Source organism: Dicentrarchus labrax, unplaced genomic scaffold (genome assembly GCF_905237075.1).
Source record: "Dicentrarchus labrax unplaced genomic scaffold, dlabrax2021, whole genome shotgun sequence".
Lineage (NCBI taxonomy): Eukaryota > Metazoa > Chordata > Actinopteri > Moronidae > Dicentrarchus > Dicentrarchus labrax.
This window is the reverse complement of record NW_026136708.1, coordinates 4,063,515-4,083,162: the sequence shown is the minus strand read 5'-3', so window position 1 is coordinate 4,083,162 and position 19,648 is coordinate 4,063,515. Positions and strand designations below refer to the sequence as shown.

Here is a 19,648-nt window from a genome sequence, read left to right as displayed (position 1 = left end):
CTACTTACACTCTGCTATTTTATTTTTCACTCCAAAGGTATAAAAACTACAGGCTAAATAACTGTGATCGCCAAAAGATACAGCACATTCACAGGGTATCTGTTCACTAAATAATGTCTTCAAAACCTCAACAAAGAAAATGTAACGCCCTCACCAAACGAATGGATGCATGTAAGAGCCGGACAATGGTTTACGTAAATCACAATATTTATATAGATATATTTTCATCATTTCATAAAATGATCAAAATTTATCTGAATCTGTGTTCCACTGTTATGCATTACCAGAAATAAATCTATTCACACGTCTTAAAGAAAACCTTAGATAAGTAATTTTGGAAGATTATATGCAGTGCTCATTTATAAAATGAAGCAATATTATTGCCCTGCCCCACTGCAAATACATACTGACAGGGCTGTCACCTGAATCACTCAAGACTGGACACAGACAAGTTTAAGTCAAGCAAAATCAAAAACAAGGTCAGTAAAAAGGTTCTATTCCAAGACTCAGCAAAGCACACAGTACTTTTTGAGCCTGTTATTTCAAAGTTAAATATGACGTAAACTTAGTACATTGACACTGTTTAATAACCTAGCTTTGTTTGTCTGGAAATCTTCCTCCAAATCCAGGTGACCAGTTGCTATCAGCTGAATCATACAACACTGTCACAGGCACCAGAGTATGAATGCCTAAAATGCTTATGTCACACATTTTTTTGTTCCTGAACCAATATCATCCCTTCTGCTAAGTCAGCGATCGTCTTCGAGGACCTGTGTGTAGGATTTAGTTGTGTTCTTAGGTGTAGTTACAGATTCCAACAGCCTTGCCCCCCAATACACTAATGAAAACATAAAATTATTAGATTCCGTTTCTGCCAATAGATCATCCTAAATGTTAAGACTCTGGACTTGTTATTAACCCACAGCATAAAATGTATATAAACAGTGGTCCAGGCTCAGGTAGCATAAACAATTACATCAACCCGACACATACAGAAAACCTAAACTATCTGCTCTTAAACTGCAAACACAACGTTGCCAACAAAACAAAGGCCAGAAAATAAGACTGCATCATGACAAAACATGATGCTGATCATTATTAAACATCACTTATTAAAATGGAGGAACAACAGATTTTATATTTTAGTACATAACCTTAAATTCTGTGGGTCAAGGTGGTTTAGTTATGTGACTTTAACATCCATATCACACACTACAGCTTTAAAAACCTGACTTCTGCTATGTTACACAGGACTAAAGCACAAAATAGACACTGAATATCAAGCAGCATTTGCTGTATACACACACACATACACAAACACACATAGTGTACGGTTGAACATTACACACAGTGTGACAGAGCTATGATGACACCTGGGATCGTAAGAGTGGAAAGTGGCTGTCTGTGTGATTCTGAGAGATTTCTTAATGTTGCTAAAATATCAACAGGGGCTCCACATTAAAAAAAAAAGCTTTTTATATTTTCTCTGAGTAGCTCCATTACATGTTTGGAATTCTATTTGACTGACGGTGCTAGCCATGTCATTTTGTCATTGTGATGCCACTCCTTGAGTAAACAAGTTCACTGATCTGTGTGAGCCCAGCCTTGGCTTACTGATTTGATTGGCAAAGCAAAGAAAAACCAAGAGCCATTTTGCATCTACTTTACGACTGTGGACATTTTGTTTCCTGAAAATGATGTGATGAATGTCTAACACAAACATTTCTTTTGTTTTGTCTGAGGGAAAACCTAAGTGCAACCTCTAAACATACTGTGTGTGACTTCCTGCACACACACACGCACGCACGCACGCACGCACGCACGCACGCACGCACACACACACACACACACACACACACACACACACACACACAAACACACACACGATGAAAAGTGTAACTTAGTCACTGCAAAAGCAATTACTACTACAATCCAATTAATTCTATACATCCAACATACATTATGTAATACTAATAAACACTTTTGCTGGTGTATATTACATAATGTTGTTGTGAGAAGGGTTTTGACAAAATACAACTTTCAACATATGATTGTATTAATACTTTGTTCTTCTTCCCAAATATAAAGCCTATTCATGATTGTTATCTTACACTTCAAATCCAACCTTCACACATTATAGCTGCGATGAAAAAAGAAAAAACAACATCTGGTTTGCTTGGTTGGTTGTTTTTCCAACTGCCCAGAGCTGTCTGCAGACCATCATGTGTCGGTGAAGGAGCGAGATGCTCCAGAGGCACTGGATGAGATATTGTAACCATCTGAAAAAACAGCAGCAAAACAAAGCTATTCAGTCTGTGGTGAAACAATATGACAACTGACAACTTTGGCATAGCAGAGTGCTGTCAGCTAAATGGTTAGATTAGAATGCTAACATGACAGCTTCATTAATGAGGCATATGACCAAGGAAGCCATAAATATGCCAACTCCAAAGAAGGTTTTAAGGAGGAACAGAATAGGGCCAACCCTAAGGCCGTCACACATCTAATACAGGGTCCTCTAGACTGTAGGGTGACATTAGCATAGAGAACAAAGTCAGGTGGTTGCAGTTGCAGGTACTAAAATGTTGTTCCAACCAAACTAGTATATGTATGATTAGATATTTCACTAGATAAATGGTAACTTTGAGCTGCCTTTAGTGGCCTAAAAGATAAGGAAAAGGGATCACTAAAGTCATTAGGATGTATCATCTAGGAAGCATGAATGTAAGTACAAAATATCAGGGTAATCTATCAAGTCTGTCAACTAACATAAGCCAGTAGCATAGTTAGTAAAACTGCTTCACAAGCATTTAGAAGCCTTTTGTTTCTTGGTTTCTGTTGTTTTCTCTTTTCTCTTCTTAATTGTTAACATACCTCTTCCTCTTCTCCAGTTCCGGAAAAAGCCCAATCCACTTGATGATGACGTTGCAGCACTGGTGGTCTAAAACCAGAATAAAAGTAAACACATGAATCACCATAATACTTCGAACCTCATCAAAAAGATGATGACTAAGAAAACTGTCTTACCCTTGTTCCACTGGAAGTCTGTGTCTTTATTGTTATTTCTGACCGCACCTGAAAGTAAATTCCCGAAAATGATCACGCTGCTATAAAACTTAAGCAAGTGAGTTTCTGTAAAAATTATGTTTTTAAAGGGTCAACATGTAGTACTAAGAGGTGCAGTGTGCTACCAGTGTTCCGCATGTCAAAATCATGCAGAACAGTCATCATCACTACCAACAATTTACTTTCACTGCAGTAGCTCACCGATGGATGGCTAGTGACAACAGCTAATATGATACCAGCAAAATGGTGGTATTACTGCATACTGTTGTTATTTTCCATTAGATTAATTCTAATAGGATAAAACCAATCCATCAATCAACTAATAATTCTAAATTATTAGAAATAGTGGATTTCCCCTTTATTCAATTAAGCATTGTCCCAACAAGCAGTTGATTTGAATAGTAAATCATACATACCTTTTTGTCCAGCAGCGTCCCAAACACCAATATGAAGAAACCCTTTAAACAAAGACACAGAGTAGCATTATGTAAGAGGGCTTCAGTGATAAAAGGCAAACTAACCATTCATAATAGTGATCCATGGATTAATTTCAGGTACTACAGTATAGAGTAATATATAATATATAGATCAGTATTATTAACAGTGAATTTGTACCTGCAGTGAATTGAAGAACGCAAATGAAATATGGATTCCTCTATTGTATGGATCTGTCATGGTTCCAACTCCCAGACCCCAAGTTATTCCAAAAAATGGTGTGAGGACAGCCAAACTCCGAGCAATAACCACAAGAACGTGCCTCTCAGCTGCTTGTGCAGCATCTCCCACTACCCTTCTCTTCAACATTTTGTACATCACAACAAGCAGGATTACAAGGTTTATTGCCACAATTGATAGCGCTGGTATCACAAATGCCAGTAGAGCCCTGGATTCATCCCAGTTGAGCCAGCAGACTCCAGCTTTTCTGATGTATGTATTTTGGGGTTGAGTTATAGCTACTGTTATGATCGCAATTATGAGCGGTGCCCCGTAGCCTAGTGAGAATCCAATAGCCAACATAGATCTTTTAGACAAACCCCCGTCGAAGACACTGACTGTGCGGTAGAACAACAGCAGAGCTGAGGCTAACATCCAGAAGAACAGGGCTAGGTAGAAAAAATGGATAAAAAATGTAGCCGCAGAGCATGCTGGTAGATTTTGATCCTCTGCATCGGAAATGGCTGCCCCGATAATAAACCAAATGTTTGCAATGAGGAGAGACACAGCGATATTAACAATGGAAACATGACGCAGGTAAGATGTGGCGTTCTTTCTTATTTTTCTCCATATGACAGCTTCAATAATGAGGCATATGACCAAAGAAGCCATGGATATGCCAACTCCAACGTAGGTTATAACATCCAATGCAAGGTCATCTGGACTGTAGGGTGACATTAGGATAGAGAACGAAGTCAGGTGGTTGCAGTTGCAGGTGACGTTTCCGTTTCCGTTGTTTACCAACTCACATCCCTCGTCGTCCCAGCCCCCCAGACCATCGAAGAGGCTGAAGTTCCAGAAAACACACTGAGGGTTCCCAAGAGTATCGTTTATAATCTCAAATGTGAACGAAACATTATTGACAGCACCACTGGACTGAACAAGTACGACTCTCCCGTTGATGACGTTGAACGTTGAATTTTCTTTGTCTCTTGCAGGGAGTACGTTATCCATTGAAGCAAACGTTATAACAGTGACTGTATTTGTTTCTCCATCAGACTCTGGTATCTCTATCTCTACTGAAGAATTTATTTCAGAATTGAAAGTGTCTGTGAATGTAGTTTTGTTCAAGAGAATAAAAGGTGTGTCAATGTTAAAAGAATCATTGGTAAGGCGACGTGTTATTGTCTCAAGAGACTGCAGTAATGTCGAACTGACACTTTCAGTTTCAGATATGTTACTCCTTGTTCCTGGGACAGTTTTGGTGTCATTTGAGTTTATAAATGTCCATGAATTCTTTGACCCATCTGTGGTGAGGACTCCTGTAGTATTTAGGACAGCCTAAATTGAAAGGAAACAAGATATTAGACCAAGTGAAATGTAGAGTATACTGTTGAGGATATGTGCAAACCTCAAAGTAATTTGCTTACCTCCATTGAAGTTTCAGTTATTGGGATATTCTGGGATGTTGATGCATTGGCTACATTGTTGAGTATTTGAACAATGGCAGTAATTGTTGCAGGAGATTCAACCACTTGTTCACTTAAGCTGACAGTGACATTGCTGAGTTCTTCCAAGAATTGTGGCAGTGTATTATTATTTAAGAACTGGGGAATTTTAAAGAAAAAAAACATTAGCATCACATTATATCTCAGGATCAAATTAAAGTTACAATGTGTAGGAATCTTTCATTATAATGATAGCTTATTTGATTAAAATATAAAAAATGTAATCGAGAATTTCATCAAGTCTTTCATCTGTAAATCACTCAGTTGCATACAAACGTAATTGACAGCTGGCATAAACATAGTCCTGGCTCAATGTGAGCCAATGTAATTATACTGTTCAGGTGTAAATGCACCCAAGACGCATTGAGGAATCTACTCTTTACCCTACATACTCTTTAACATTTGCCTCTCTGACATCTTCATATTTCCCTGTTAAAATATCTCTCTCTCCTTGCCCCTAGCTGACACAGGTCTTTCTGTTGAAGTTGATGGGCAGGACGATGATGTTTAGAAATAAAACATACAATTATGTTAACATTCTAATTCATACTGTATATACACTGCAGTGACTTTAAAATGCCTTCAAAGTGCTTTTTTGGGTCATTATCAGTGTGCAATGTGCCCCACAGTTTATAATTCCATTTCATTTTGTTTGTTATTTTTTATCTGACAGCATAGTGGTTACTTCAGATTCTACACACTAACTATATGAACAACCAACTCATTATTATAGTTTAAACTGAACTATCCAGAAGTTTATGAAAAAGTTAAAATGAGCCTCACCTTTAAGAGCTTTAGTTATAAGTTATGAGTAATATTTTGAATGCCATATTTTTAAGTGTTTGTTTTACTCAGTACATTTTCTGAGTATTTGTTCTACCACTACCAACATTCTCAATTAGAGAACAGGTGAAAATAAGGCATAATGGAAACTGGAGTTTACCTAAGGCCCCCAAGCCACTAAATCCACCTCTGCCATCATTTGGTGTCAGAAATATCTGGAGAACTAGGTTACCTGAGACTGATCGAGCAGCTCCTGAACCGCTTGTAGAACACATAAGTCTTGTCGATCTTCCCAATTACCAGTAGACCTACACACTGCTGTTTCTTTCCCCTCCTTCCCCTCTTCACAGCCAACCTCAGCTTTTTCATTAAGAAGTCCATCACCAAAGACAGAATCGTTCAAACATACAAAACCTAGAGAGAATGAAATAGTGTTCTTTACTTACACAGAAAATTTCCTGACCTGAATTGTATAAAATTCTCTGTTGTTTGTATCAATACTTACGCTCTGTGGTTAACACCAGTGTTACAGTTTTTTTAACTATCGGATTGTTCTTGAGTTGACAAGAAAAGGTTTTTTCTTCTTCTTCACATGTGTTTGTGATTGGATACTGACAGGTGATCTTATTACCTGCAGAATTACAACCTTGGACAAAGGATATCAACATTCACTCTTTGAAAAAACCATTTATGTATACACATTATGTCAGATAGTTGTTTGAGAACTACATTCATGTGTAACAGATTTGCCTTCTGGTGCTTTTTTGTTTCAGGTTTACCTTGTATGCCAATAAACTCAACTGTAAAGGCACGGTTGACAGAGCACTCCAGTTGCACTTCCTTTACAGTCTTACAATCAACTGCTTTTTTGAGTGGTTTCACTTGGATTAAGGGCCTTGTTTGACTGATTGTTGTGCGCTGTCTGAAAACTGATGTGGTTCCCACACTGCTGTTTTTCAGCGTACATTCATAATTCCCTGAAATTAAAGGTGATCATTAACAAATCAAATCAATGTAAAGCCAGTGTTGTCAAATTCAAACTATAAGAGGGCTTGGGGCGCCCAGTTAGCTCAGTTGGTAGAGCTGGGGACCCATATACAGAGTTGTTACAGTAGCCTGGGTTTGAATCCGACCTGCAGCCCTTTGCTGCGTGTCATCCTCTCTCTCTGCCCCCCTTTCCTGTCAATCTACAGCTGTCTCTATCTAATAAAGGCATGAAAAGGCCAAAAAATAACTTAGGGGGGCGACAACCTAAATCATCGTTCAGATTGTGATATAGTGGGAGCAGCACTCCTCTTCAACTTCCAAATATTTTGTGCTATGAGTTAGGAGACTTAAAAAGACTTACACAGGAACAACAACTGAAATTAATTGAGGGTTTTTGTGTTGCTCTATATGTGCTTTGTAAATCAGCTGACCCGTTTTCTCCTTTGAGAGAAGAAACACAGAGGAAGACAATTTCATCTTATAGTTTTTAGTTTCATGGTTGTGCCCCATATTTTTGTGAGCCTATTATCAAAAGGTATTTCTGATGCAGGTCAGAGCACAAGGAAAAAGCCTTAGATACTTGTGTATCTGTATAATTTGTATTTTTTCACTGCACCATTCTGGATCTACAGTATATCTTACCATTGTTAGTGATAAAAAATCTTGACACTGTTAAAACAGATATTCCATTTGTTTCTGAAATGCTGTGTTCCCCATCGTTGACTATTTTCTGGCTGTCTCGTGTCCACACTGCTACCACGTTGGGAACAAAATTGAGATTGTTTGGTGGAGGGCCACATTTCACAGTCACCTTACTCCCAAAAAATCCTTCAGCTGGATCAAGCTTTAAAGGTTCTGAGCCTATACAAAAAAATCACACAAAGGTCAGACAATATTGTATGTCGTCTGTACAAAATCATCTGTCTCTCATGTGTCTCTTAAAATATTTCAAAGATGTGTAAAATTGTCTTACTGTCAAATATCATAGGGTATATATCTGCCAGCTGAGAAAATATCCCTGTTTGTACCGCTTTAATTTCGGCCTCTGGAAGAGAAGTTGCTCTTATAGTATAGTCGGCGATGGTGCTTCCGCTCCTGTGATACAGAATTGTACCCCGGTTAAAATATCCAATCACAAACAGGTATTATTTGCAGTCCATTTAGGACCATATTACATCTGCTCTGCCCTTGATGTTAAACACAATCAACCTGCTAGAAGATGGCCTTACTTGATGGATGGTTACTTGTTTTGGCCTAATTACCCTAATTTACGGTTCAGTTAAGTAATTTTTAAATTCTTTATATGTTTTGTAATGCTCAACTTGTTAGGGGATATAAAAACTTTTTCAATTTTACCTGGACATTCTACGTGGTTATTTATTCATCAAAGCACCTGTTACTGAAAGCTTCAAACAGCCTACTGACCTGGAGTCAGTAAGTGAACAATATAGGCCAAAGTTGGACTGCAAACATTTTTATATGGGCATATTTAATGTAGATGATTATACGGCCACCTCAGCCAAAGCCAATTAGAGATTAGCCAAAGTACAAAGCAGTTTTTTGTAAACTGTATCATTGTATCAAACAAATCCACAGCCATGCTAACAGCTCATGGAAATTATTAGTATTCATCTTCTGGGAATGTCTGTAAAAAACTTCCTGTCCTTCCATCCAACAGTGGTTCAGATATTTCAAAATAGACCAAAGTGGTGGACTGACAGACTGACCAACATTGCCATCTCTAGCCCCATGTTGATAGCATAGCTAAAAATAACAATTCATATAAACAATGTAGAACTATGTTAATATAGCTAACTGTTAGTTGTAAGGTATATTCCAAAACAGATTTTGGAAGGAGTAAAATGAAAACAAATATTTGACTCACCGGAACCTAATTAATGTTGCTGTGTGGCTGGCTGTGATGTGTTCACTACATTGTTCTTGAATCTGTTTGAAACAATGACATATCCCGCTTGTTATTTGTTCTACAATTACATCAAGATCAAATATCACATACATTTATTGCATAAACGTGATGAAACTAAATGACCCATCAAGACTTACAGCCTTATTTGTTTGTTTGAAAACGTCGCTGGTGATGTCATTGAATGACTCCTTATATTCCAGATTCATGGTGAGTTTTAAGTTCCTCACTGGAACAGAAACAGTTGTTATCACGAAGAAGCAACTTTATGAGACAAACATAACTTAATTCATACATTTTAAATGTATATATATATATATATATATAAATACCACTGGGTGTTGAATTTGGCGTTGTTGTCACTGGTGTTATTGTATTTGGCGTTGTCGTCATTGGTGTTGCTTTTGGCGTTGTCGTCATTGGTGTTGCTTTTGGTGTTGTTGTCATTAGTGTTGTATTTGGTATTGTTGTCATTGGTGTAGTTGTATTTAGCGTTGTTGTCATTAGTGTTGTATTTGGTATTGTTGTCATTGGTGTAGTTGTATTTAGCGTTGTTGTCATTAGTGTTGTATTTGGTGTTGTTATGATTGGTGTCGTATTAAGCATTGTTGTCATTGGTGTTGTTGTCATTAGTGTTGTTTTTGGTGTAGTTATCATTGGTGTCGTATTTAGCATTGTTGTCATTTGTGTTGTATTTGGTGTTGTTATCATTGGTGTCGTATTTAGCATTGTTGTCATTTGTGTTGTATTTGGCATTGCTGCATTTGTCGTTGTTGTCATTAGTGTTGTATTTGCTGTTGTTATCGTTGGTGGTGTTGTCGTTCCTGTAAAAGAGAAAAAGAATATCTGCAACACTTCGCATCAGTAAATGTTATTTAATGTTTCTTTTTCATAACAGTAGTATGACTTTACAAGGAAACCTGGTAGAGGCTTTAAATTTCCACATGCAACAGATTCTTTTATTCAGACATTTACTGAAACAACTATTTGATAAAACTTCACAGAGTGTCACAGGTAGTTCCTTGTTTAATGATTCATTGAAAGCGAAAACTCTTGTGTCAACTTTATCCATTCAAAAGAAAGAAAAAATTGTTCCATACCAGGAGGGGTCGTACACTGAGAGATATCTGTGGAGCCACATTGAAATTAAATTATTACAACATATTTTTATGCTATAGAAAACAGAAGAACAGATCCAGTAAATATTCATTTATTACCTTTTTGCCAATAACATCACTTTTATTGGAACAGCTATAAAATGGCAGTGCTTACTTGTGATTGGTTCACAGAATTCTCCATCAGAAGGAAGTCCATTTATGCACCCACAGGTTTGTTCGGTGGCATTGCTGCATGCACCGTAGATGTTACACTTGTCACATGACCAAGCAAACTGCTCCTCACACTGACACTGCAGTCCTCCAGTGGAGTTTGGGTAGCACACTTTCAAATAAATGTAAAAAAATCTGACACTATTGGATAAAACAGCAATAAATCAGCCATACAAATTACATAAGCAAACAAACAAAAAGCAACAGTTCTTACCTGTAGTGAAATTTATGTCTATTACTTTTAAGAACTGAGTGATGGTGTAGGGTAGTGGGAACTCTTTCAGACCTTCCTTGATTATGCTAATGAGGTTTTGTGACACATTGACGGCTGGGATGCGCAAGTCAAGGACAATGTCAATTTCCACTGGCTCTGTGGAGGAGAACAGACAAATATACATCACAGAAGTCTGTCACCATCATGTAGAACAATATTCACAATACCTTTCACACTGTGCAGTCATCATGACACAAATTATGTTGTTCTGTTACCCACGTGCACTGTTTTTTAAACCTTTCAGCTAACCCTTTGGATTGAATTGAAACTTAAAATGGGTTGCTGTATGAGCCTAAAGGCAAACATATATTTTTCCAAACTACTGAAGTAGATGTGAGCTTTTTTTTTCAAAAGCTTTACAATTTCCGTGATTTTACAGTGCCAGTACAAATTTTCAGAAACACACACAGAGCCCATCATTCTTTCTATCTATGTGTCATACCGTTTGGTGGTGAAGGTGATGGTGTTAGCTCTGTAAAAATAAAAATAATAAAATTAAAGATAGAATCAGAAATCAGCTGCACTTTTAATATTATAGGATATAATAAGACATTATCCGGAACCTCTGTAATATGTTCAATTAAAATGGTGGTATGACTTCACAAGGAAACCTGGTAGAGGCTTTAACTTTCTACATGCAACAGATTCTTTTATTCCTGTATTTACTGAAACAACTATTTGATAAAACTTCACTGAGTGTCACAGGTAGTTCCTTGTTTAATGATTTATTGAAAGCGAAAACTCTTGTGTCCTACACTTGTAGTCACTTCTCTTTTAAACAAAAATAAATTAAAACTAAAATACTTTTGCCCAGTACAGTATAACAGCCACAAATGGACCATTTAGGTTGTGGATTTGATGCATACAAAGCACCATCTACTGGCCAAAAGAGAGAAGAAAAATATGGCACCAATTCATTTGAAAATTAATGAATAATTTTTTATTTTCCAAGAGGTGTCCTCAACTACTACAGACTCTGTTCAACTTTATCCATTCAAAAGAAAGAAAAAATTGTTCCATACCAGGAGTTGGGGTCGTACACTGAGAGATATCTGTGGAGCCACATCGAAATTAAATTATTACAACATATTTTTATGCTATAGAAAACAGAAGAACATATCCAGTAGATATTCATTTATTACCTTTTTGCCAATAACATCACTTTTATTAGAACAGCTATAAAATGGCAGTGCTTACCTGTGATTGGTTCACAGAATTCTCCATGAGAAGGAAGTCCATTTATGCACCCACAGGTTTGTTCGGTGGCATTGCTGCATGCACCGTAGATGTTACACTTGTCACATGACCAAGCAAACTGCTCCTCACACTGACACTGCAGTCCTCCAGTGGAGTTTGGGTAGCACGCTTTCAAATGAATGTAAAAAAATCAGACACTATTGGATAAAACAGCAATAAATCAGCCATACAAATTACATAAGCAAACAAACAACAAGCAACAGTTCTTACCTGTAGTGAAATTTATGTCTATTACTTTTAAGAACTGAGTGATGGTGTAGGGTAGTGGGAACTCTTTCAGACCTTCCTTGATTATGCTAATGAGGTTTTGTGACACATTGACGGCTAGGATGCGCAAGTCAAGGACAATGTCAATTTCCATTGGCTCTGTGGAGGAGAACAGACAAATATACATCACAGAAGTCTGTCACCATCATGTAGAACAATATTCACAATACCTTTCACACTGTGCAGTCATCATGACACAAATTATGTTGTTCTGTTACCCACGTGCACTGTTTTTTAAACCTTTCAGCTAACCCTTTGGATTGAATTGAAACTTAAAATGGGTTGCTGTATGAGCCTAAAGGCAAACATATATTTTTCCAAACTACTGAAATAGATGTGAGCTTTTTTTTTCAAAAGCTTTACAATTTCCGTGATTTTACAGTGCCAGTACAAATTTTCAGAAACACACACAGAGCCCATCATTCTTTCTATCTATGTGTCGTACCGTTTGGTGGTGAAGGTGATGGTGTTAGCTCTGTAAAAATAAAAATAATAAAATTAAAGATAGAATCAGAAATCAGCTGCACTTTTAATATTATAGGATATAATAAGACATTATCCGGAACCTCTGTAATATGTTCAATTAAAATGGTGGTATGACTTCACAAGGAAACCTGGTAGAGGCTTTAACTTTCTACATGCAACAGATTCTTTTATTCCTGTATTTACTGAAACAACTATTTGATAAAACTTCACTGAGTGTCACAGGTAGTTCCTTGTTTAATGATTCATTGAAAGCGAAAACTCTTGTGTCCAACACTTGTAGTCACTTCTCTTTTAAACAAAAATAAATTAAAACTAAAATACTTTTGCCCAGTACAGTATAACAGCCACAAATGGACCATTTAGGTTGTGGATTTGATGCATACAAAGCACCATCTACTGGCCAAAAGAGAGAAGAAAAATATGGCACCAATTCATTTGAAAATTAATGAATATTTTTTTATTATTTATAAGAGGTGTCCTCAACTACTACAGACTCTGTTCAACTTTATCCATTCAAAAGAAAGAAAAAATTGTTCCATACCAGGAGTTGGGGTCGTACACTGAGAGATATCTGTGGAGCCACATTGAAATTAAATTATTACAACATATTTTTATGCTATAGAAAACAGAAGAACATATTCAGTAGATATTCATTTATTACCTTTTTGCCAATAACATCACTTTTATTAGAACAGCTATAAAATGGCAGTGCTTACCTGTGATTGGTTCACAGAATTCTCCATCAGAAGGAAGTCCATTTATGCACCCACAGGTTTGTTCGGTGGCATTGCTGCATGCACCGTAGATGTTACACTTGTCACATGACCAAGCAAACTGCTCCTCACACTGACACTGCAGTCCTCCAGTGGAGTTTGGGTAGCACGCTTTCAAATAAATGTAAAAAAAATCAGACACTATTGGATAAAACAGCAATAAATCAGCCATACAAATTACATAAGCAAACAAACAACAAGCAACAGTTCTTACCTGTAGTGAAATTTATGTCTATTACTTTTAAGAACTGAGTGATGGTGTAGGGTAGTCGGAACTCTTTCAGACCTTCCCTGAATACACTAATCAGGTTTTGTGACACAATGACGGGTGGGATGCGCAAGTCAAGGACAATGTCAATTTCCACTGGCTCTGTGGAGGAGAACAGACAAATATCCATCAGAGAAGTCTGTCACCATCATATAGAACAATATTCACAACACTTTTCATTATGTGCAGTTATCATGACAAGAATTATGTTGTTCTGATACCCACGTGCATTATTTAATCAAACCTTTTAGCTGACCCTTTGGATTTAAACTGAAACTTGAAATAGTTTATGTCTGGAGAACAGCAACCTTTAAACTTGACCTTGTTCATTTGACGAGATTTAACTTGACTTTTATTGTGACAGGTCACTTCCTGTTTCAGTTCAAGCTTTAAATGGTTTACGTAGGTTGTATGAGCCTAAAGGCAAACATATATTTCCAAACTACTGAAATACTCTAATTTCCTTGATTTTACAATGCCAGTGCAAATCTTCAGAAACACACACAGCCCATCATTCTCTATATATATGTGTCGTACTGTTTGATGGTGTAGGTGATGGTGTTAGCTCTGTAAAAAGGAAAATACAAAAATAAAAACAAAAATCAGCTGCACTTTTTGTATCATAGGATATAATAGGACAAGAACCGGAACCTCTGTAATCTTTTCAATTAAAACTGTGGTATGACTTCACAAGGAAACCTGGTAAAGGCTTTAAATTTCTACATGCAACAGATTCTTTTATTCCTGTATTTACTGAAACAACTGTCTGATAAAGGTTCACTGAGTGTCACAGGTAGTTCCTTGTTTCATGATTCATTAAAGCAAAACTTGTGTCCAACACTTGCAGTTTCATATGAACAAAAATAAATTAAAACTAAAAGACATTTGCCCAGTACAGTATAACAGCCACAAATGGACCATTTAGGTTGGGGATTTGATACATAAGCGCCATCTATTGGCCAAAACAGGATATTACCCTTAAATCCAAAATTGATAGACTATAAAGACTTACTGACACTTACTCCTGATTTGTCATACACATTTTATTAAATGATGTCGCAACAGTTAGGTCTTCAGCTGACTAACTGAAGCAGGAATTAGAATCTGATAAAGTATCAAATTGTCTATTAATGGATTGTTTGTACAACTACAACATGTCATCCTATTTAACACTGAACATGTAAAACCTGTACGTTTCTATAGTTGTAGGATGAATGTGGTGGAGTAAAAGTACAATATCCTTCTGAAATGTAGTGGAGGAAGTATAACACATCATAAAGTATCATTTACTAAAATGTACCGGCCACAGTAGAGCTAATTCTACTGACTCTATATACTGCTGTGTGGTTTAAGTTACTGCATAACAATGCCCATGCCCATTATAGTTTTATTGTATTTATAGTCATTAAAAATTACAATCTTTTCCACTTAAATGTCGTGGAAAAAACTTCCATAGCAGCATAAATCTACTATCTAAGTATGTCAAATTCCTACTGAATGTATTTGTATGTATTGTAAAAAAGTTATCTTATGACACTTTTCTAATAGAGCAGTTTATACTCCAAGTACAGATCTTCAGTAAATGTACTTAGTTACTTTTCACCCCTGACGAACCCAGAATTAACATGAAGTTTATTTTCCAGATCTCTGTGTGTATGCATGAGCAGTTCTCTCGTGTGGTTGTGCTGGGCTGACCTGTTTGACTGGTGTTCAGCTGGCAGTACTGATCATCAGCTGGAAGGCCAGTAATGCATCCACATGTGTCATTAATGATGGCATCGCAGGCTCCGCTTATGCAGTTGTTGTATGACCAAGCAAAGCCCTGCTCACACCTGCACTGGTATTCACCCATATTTGATGAACACACTGTGTGGGGAGACAGCAGCACACAACATCAAGGTTTAATGACGGGTTAAAATATGTCATATTGTCATAGGGTTAAATATATTCATCTTTTGGCAAACAGTGCAGCAAGAAAATGACAGGATGTTGTCATTACCTGTTGTGGTGTCAATGCTGGTAATTTCAGCAGTGCTGTTGATCAGTAAAGGAAAGCTGAGTGTGTCCAAAAGCATCTGGAGACGCTCCAGGTCAGAGATGTTTATAACAGCTTGGAGTACATAATCGGAGGAATTAAGGAGTGCTGGGAAGACATGAAACAGGCACAGTCAGATACTGTATCATGGGAAAATTGGTAGTCCGTACTTTAATGACGAGCAAAGCAGAGTTAAGTAAATATTTAATAAAAGATAATCATTTTATCATTATAATATTAAATATAACACTTTAAAAAGTAATCATAGGCACATTATACATGGTAACAAAAGACAATAGCAGAAACAGAAACACTGATACAGTTGAAACATTCTGTTGATACTATCAAAATGTGACTCACCCGCTCTCTTTTCTCTGGCATGTGATGTTTTTGTACCCATCAGTTCCTGGAGAAATCCATATACATCTGAGTAGTTCACTTGTACAGTTTGTCTACATACAACAATAACTGTCACTAAATACTAATTATACACACAACTCCGTATCTCATATAGCACTACAACCTTGTGAGAGTTATTACTTATGAATTATATTTCTTACCTCAAGGGATACATTCAGAGACTGTGTGTATCCCTGATTATAGTATATAACCAGAAGAACAACAATGTATCCCACTGCCTTAGGTAATGCCATCCTGACTAGAGTGAGGATACAAGAAACACAATGATTTCTCATTATGAAATGAAACAGGAGAAATGTTTCTTTTATTTATTGTAAGATAAACTGATAGCTGATGGTAGCATAGATGCTTGAGATGACAAGGTGCTGGAACACAAAATGCTACCAGGAAGCTAATAAGTGAATCAATGCTGTCCTTTCCTGATAACTGGTCTGATAATGAACACACTGCTATTACAGTTCCTTACCCTCAGTGAATGTTTGAAGTCGGAATGTCAACATATAAACAAAAGGGTTCTTTAAAGCAGGAGCTTTGAAAATCTGTAGGAACCCCCTCAAACAACAAATATTATATCATATATGGATTGTACAATATGATCATTAATATTAATAGATTCTGTCACTCTTATTATTATTCTTTGTCTTACTTCTTTTTGGTAGATATTATAGCCCCAAGTTTTGAGAGTTAACAGGAAGCTAAGCTGTGGGCCCGTTTTTTTTTCTTTTTTTCTTTGCCTACATTTAAAAGAAACAGACTACCACTCTAAGAGGGTCGGATCACTAGAGTAGTTTTAGTTTTGGACTTGTAAGTAGCCTGAATTTCTGATGATTTCAAAGCCAATTTATGGTTGTTTGTTTGTAATGACATCAGACCCAAAAATATGTTCATAAGGTCTATATGTTACAGACAGTTATGACAGCCAGAACGAGCACAAGTTTTGATGCAAACTGCTGCTGCCTGAATGTGTTATTGAACGAGCCTAATTACAATAACATTCTGTTCTTTTAGAAGACCTGGATGCATCTCCCTTTCACCTCACACAGTATCTATGCCTCACATCTCTCAAGGAATATTCAAACCATGTGTTGTTTTTACAGTTTGGTCTTGTGCAGATTAAAAAACCCCAAATCTAACATGTTACTTAGTGAGCTTCAGAGGTGTGGGTAGGGGGATTTTGTTTTGACCTTTGGATAAAGCCCTGCAGGCTAGCTGGGAGTAAAACTCATTGAGAGGTTTTTTAAACCAGATTAACTTTGCCTTGTTTCGATCCAATTACATTAATTAACTAAATATTTGAGTTAACTAACTGAACACCGCTCACATCTGCATTTGACGACCCGGGAACAAGTAACTACATTTCATTTAGGAAGTTACATTTGCGGTTATCAAGACGAACCACTTCTACACACTTCCTTTTCACACTTTTCATTCATTTTAATCCTAACGATCAGTGACAGTTGAATGTAAACAAATATGAGATATGAATTGTTGCCTCTTATGGTTATCCCTACTTGGCTTCCTTATCTAACCATGTAATGCCTGTTTGCAAGAGAGTGGGATTCTGTTTTGACTGTTTTATTCGCATTAGAAAAACTAGTCATGCTTCTTTTAACCTCATGACTCTGAGGATTCCACATTTCTCTAGCTTATTTCTGGCTTTAATACATTTGCTGTCACACATTACATTACTCTGATTTTAGCTTTATTACACTGGCTTCGAGTTCATTTTGGAAATTATTTAGAAATGTGTTTAATTTTCTATTTTTGCATTACATGTAGATGAGACAGCTGACACTTAAAAGGACCACGGTGCACTTAACTGTATTTAACTTGCCATATAAAAAAATACAGAAATTACAACGTGTAGAAGTTGGAAATGATAATTTCTTACATACACATTATAATATTAGACCTAGATACTATATACTCATACGCCTATGTCTATAGTCTGTATTTCCTCTAAACTATACTCCTGTATATATTTTTGTCCTGTACAATTTATTATTTTTACACCGTGCCACTACCTCCTGCTTACACTATTTTTTCTATTTTCATTATATCTTTTTTATTTAATGTGTATTTTCTTATCTGTTGTGTTGTATCTGGAGTCCATCTTATCTTACCTTATCTTATCTAATTTGATTACAGCTTTCCCTTTATGTGTTTACCTTACAGCAGTTTTGTTTGCCATTCACTTTCTAAACCGTTTCTAAACAAACAGTTGTTTCAGTAAATACAGGTTATTGAAAAGTTCCATAATTATTTTCAGTTAACATGACATTGCTTGTAAATGTAAATTACTATTTCAATTTGTTGTATGAACATAATTTGTAGGTTGACCACAGTTGGCTGAATGTTTCTGTTAACTATTATTTTTCCTATGTTGTTCGACCACATTATGGAGTTTTTATCAACCTTTCCATTACATTTGTTTTGAGCAGCGTCATGCTAGTCCTGTGTATACACTCTTACTAATAAGGACTAACTTAGCTAGTTGAAATGGATACTGCTACTGATACTTTCAGAGTAAATAATCCAAATGAATTCAAATGTTTTTGAGAAAGCCACTTTATAAGACAGGATTAACTTTTCAAGACTAAAGCCAACGTATATATATATATATATATTGTATATGTATGTAATGTATATTCTGTCAGGCAATTGGCCCAGTATGTGTGTTTGTGCATTCTCACTAAATGTCATCTCTATCTTTAATCCTGTTAATTGCTTCATCCGTAAAGAAATATAGAACTCAATATCATCCCCTTATTCCTGTTTATCTTAAGTAACTTGCCAAATGCTTTCACCTGTTTGGTAAATTGGGTTAAATGTTCAGTGTTAAATGTTGTTCTACATGACAAATCTAATATGAGAAATCAGTGCTTTGTCTGTAACATGTAGCATTATCCTCTACAGTTTGCCTTAAAGCATAACACATATTTACCACCTATATAAGATAAGAGTTAAGTTTTAAAATGTTAATTGTATTTATTTACCTTTCATTGTGTTCTGTCTCCCAAAAAGGGCTCCTGTCAGAAGGAATGTCTCCACATATACAGACCAATAATTAAACATGAGAAAGGCCATCAGTCAACTTCCTGGAATATTTTGTCTGAGTCACACACCTGTCTGGCAAGTTTAGAGAGTTGATCTTGGCATGCTATAATTTTACACACACTGGTAGTCTGTATAGTAGAGAACTGTGAGTGTGGTGATTTGTTGTTGTGTACACGGATATAAGTTTCAGAGATTTTGTTCAGTATCCAAAAGTGGCTGGCACGTCATTCCTTCATAGGTCATTGATAAACTGCTGATCAGGATTATATTTAAGGAGATTTACTTCATGTGCATGCAAGTCCACAGGATCTATATTCAAATAAGGCCACAAATGTCATTTTGTGTATTTCTTTATGATATCCTCACATAAACAGCTTTGACACTTAAAGGACAAAAGTATCTTTATCCAGAAAATTCCAGCTGTGTACAAGTTTATGGATCTGTATCCAGATTATCATGTTATATTATCATGGAAAAATAAAATCTGTCAAAGATACAGTTTGTCATCTTCTGCATACTGTCTGTATCTTTGACAATCTATCTCCACCTTGGATAGTACCT

At 36.4% G+C, this 19,648-nt stretch overlaps 1 protein-coding gene across 43 annotated transcripts in view; it reads right to left on the bottom strand.

Moving 5' to 3' along the window:
• adgrf8 (adhesion G protein-coupled receptor F8) overlaps positions 1-19,207 on the bottom strand; it is a 47,917-nt gene extending 28,710 nt beyond the window's left edge. For 4 of the 43 annotated variants that reach the window (XM_051409392.1, XM_051409397.1, XM_051409399.1 and 1 more), the window contains exons 1-14: positions 19,027-19,202; positions 16,171-16,268; positions 15,971-16,016; positions 15,575-15,718; positions 15,271-15,441; positions 13,522-13,677; positions 13,251-13,418; positions 13,076-13,105; positions 12,494-12,523; positions 11,992-12,147; positions 11,722-11,889; positions 11,547-11,576; positions 10,967-10,996; positions 10,465-10,620 (exon numbers count right to left, since the gene is read on the bottom strand). In XM_051409392.1, coding sequence (XP_051265352.1) covers positions 10,465-10,620; positions 10,967-10,996; positions 11,547-11,576; positions 11,722-11,889; positions 11,992-12,147; positions 12,494-12,523; positions 13,076-13,105; positions 13,251-13,418; positions 13,522-13,677; positions 15,271-15,441; positions 15,575-15,718; positions 15,971-16,016; positions 16,171-16,268; positions 19,027-19,117 — 1,474 coding nt within the window. In that variant the 5' untranslated portion in view covers positions 19,118-19,202. Of the gene's footprint in view, positions 1-189; positions 2,280-2,874; positions 2,942-3,027; positions 3,076-3,482; positions 3,525-3,681; positions 5,062-5,150; positions 5,328-6,243; positions 6,426-6,516; positions 6,658-6,790; positions 6,989-7,640; positions 7,860-7,971; positions 8,094-8,883; positions 8,946-9,062; positions 9,152-9,254; positions 9,747-10,022; positions 10,050-10,194; positions 10,363-10,464; positions 10,621-10,966; positions 10,997-11,546; positions 11,577-11,721; positions 11,890-11,991; positions 12,148-12,493; positions 12,524-13,075; positions 13,106-13,250; positions 13,419-13,521; positions 13,678-15,270; positions 15,442-15,574; positions 15,719-15,970; positions 16,017-16,170; positions 16,269-19,026 lie in introns of those variants that run through there. The other 39 variants (XM_051409400.1, XM_051409395.1, XM_051409378.1 and 36 more) reach the window with 35 other exon arrangements.
• Positions 19,208-19,648: the final 441 nt, after the last annotated feature.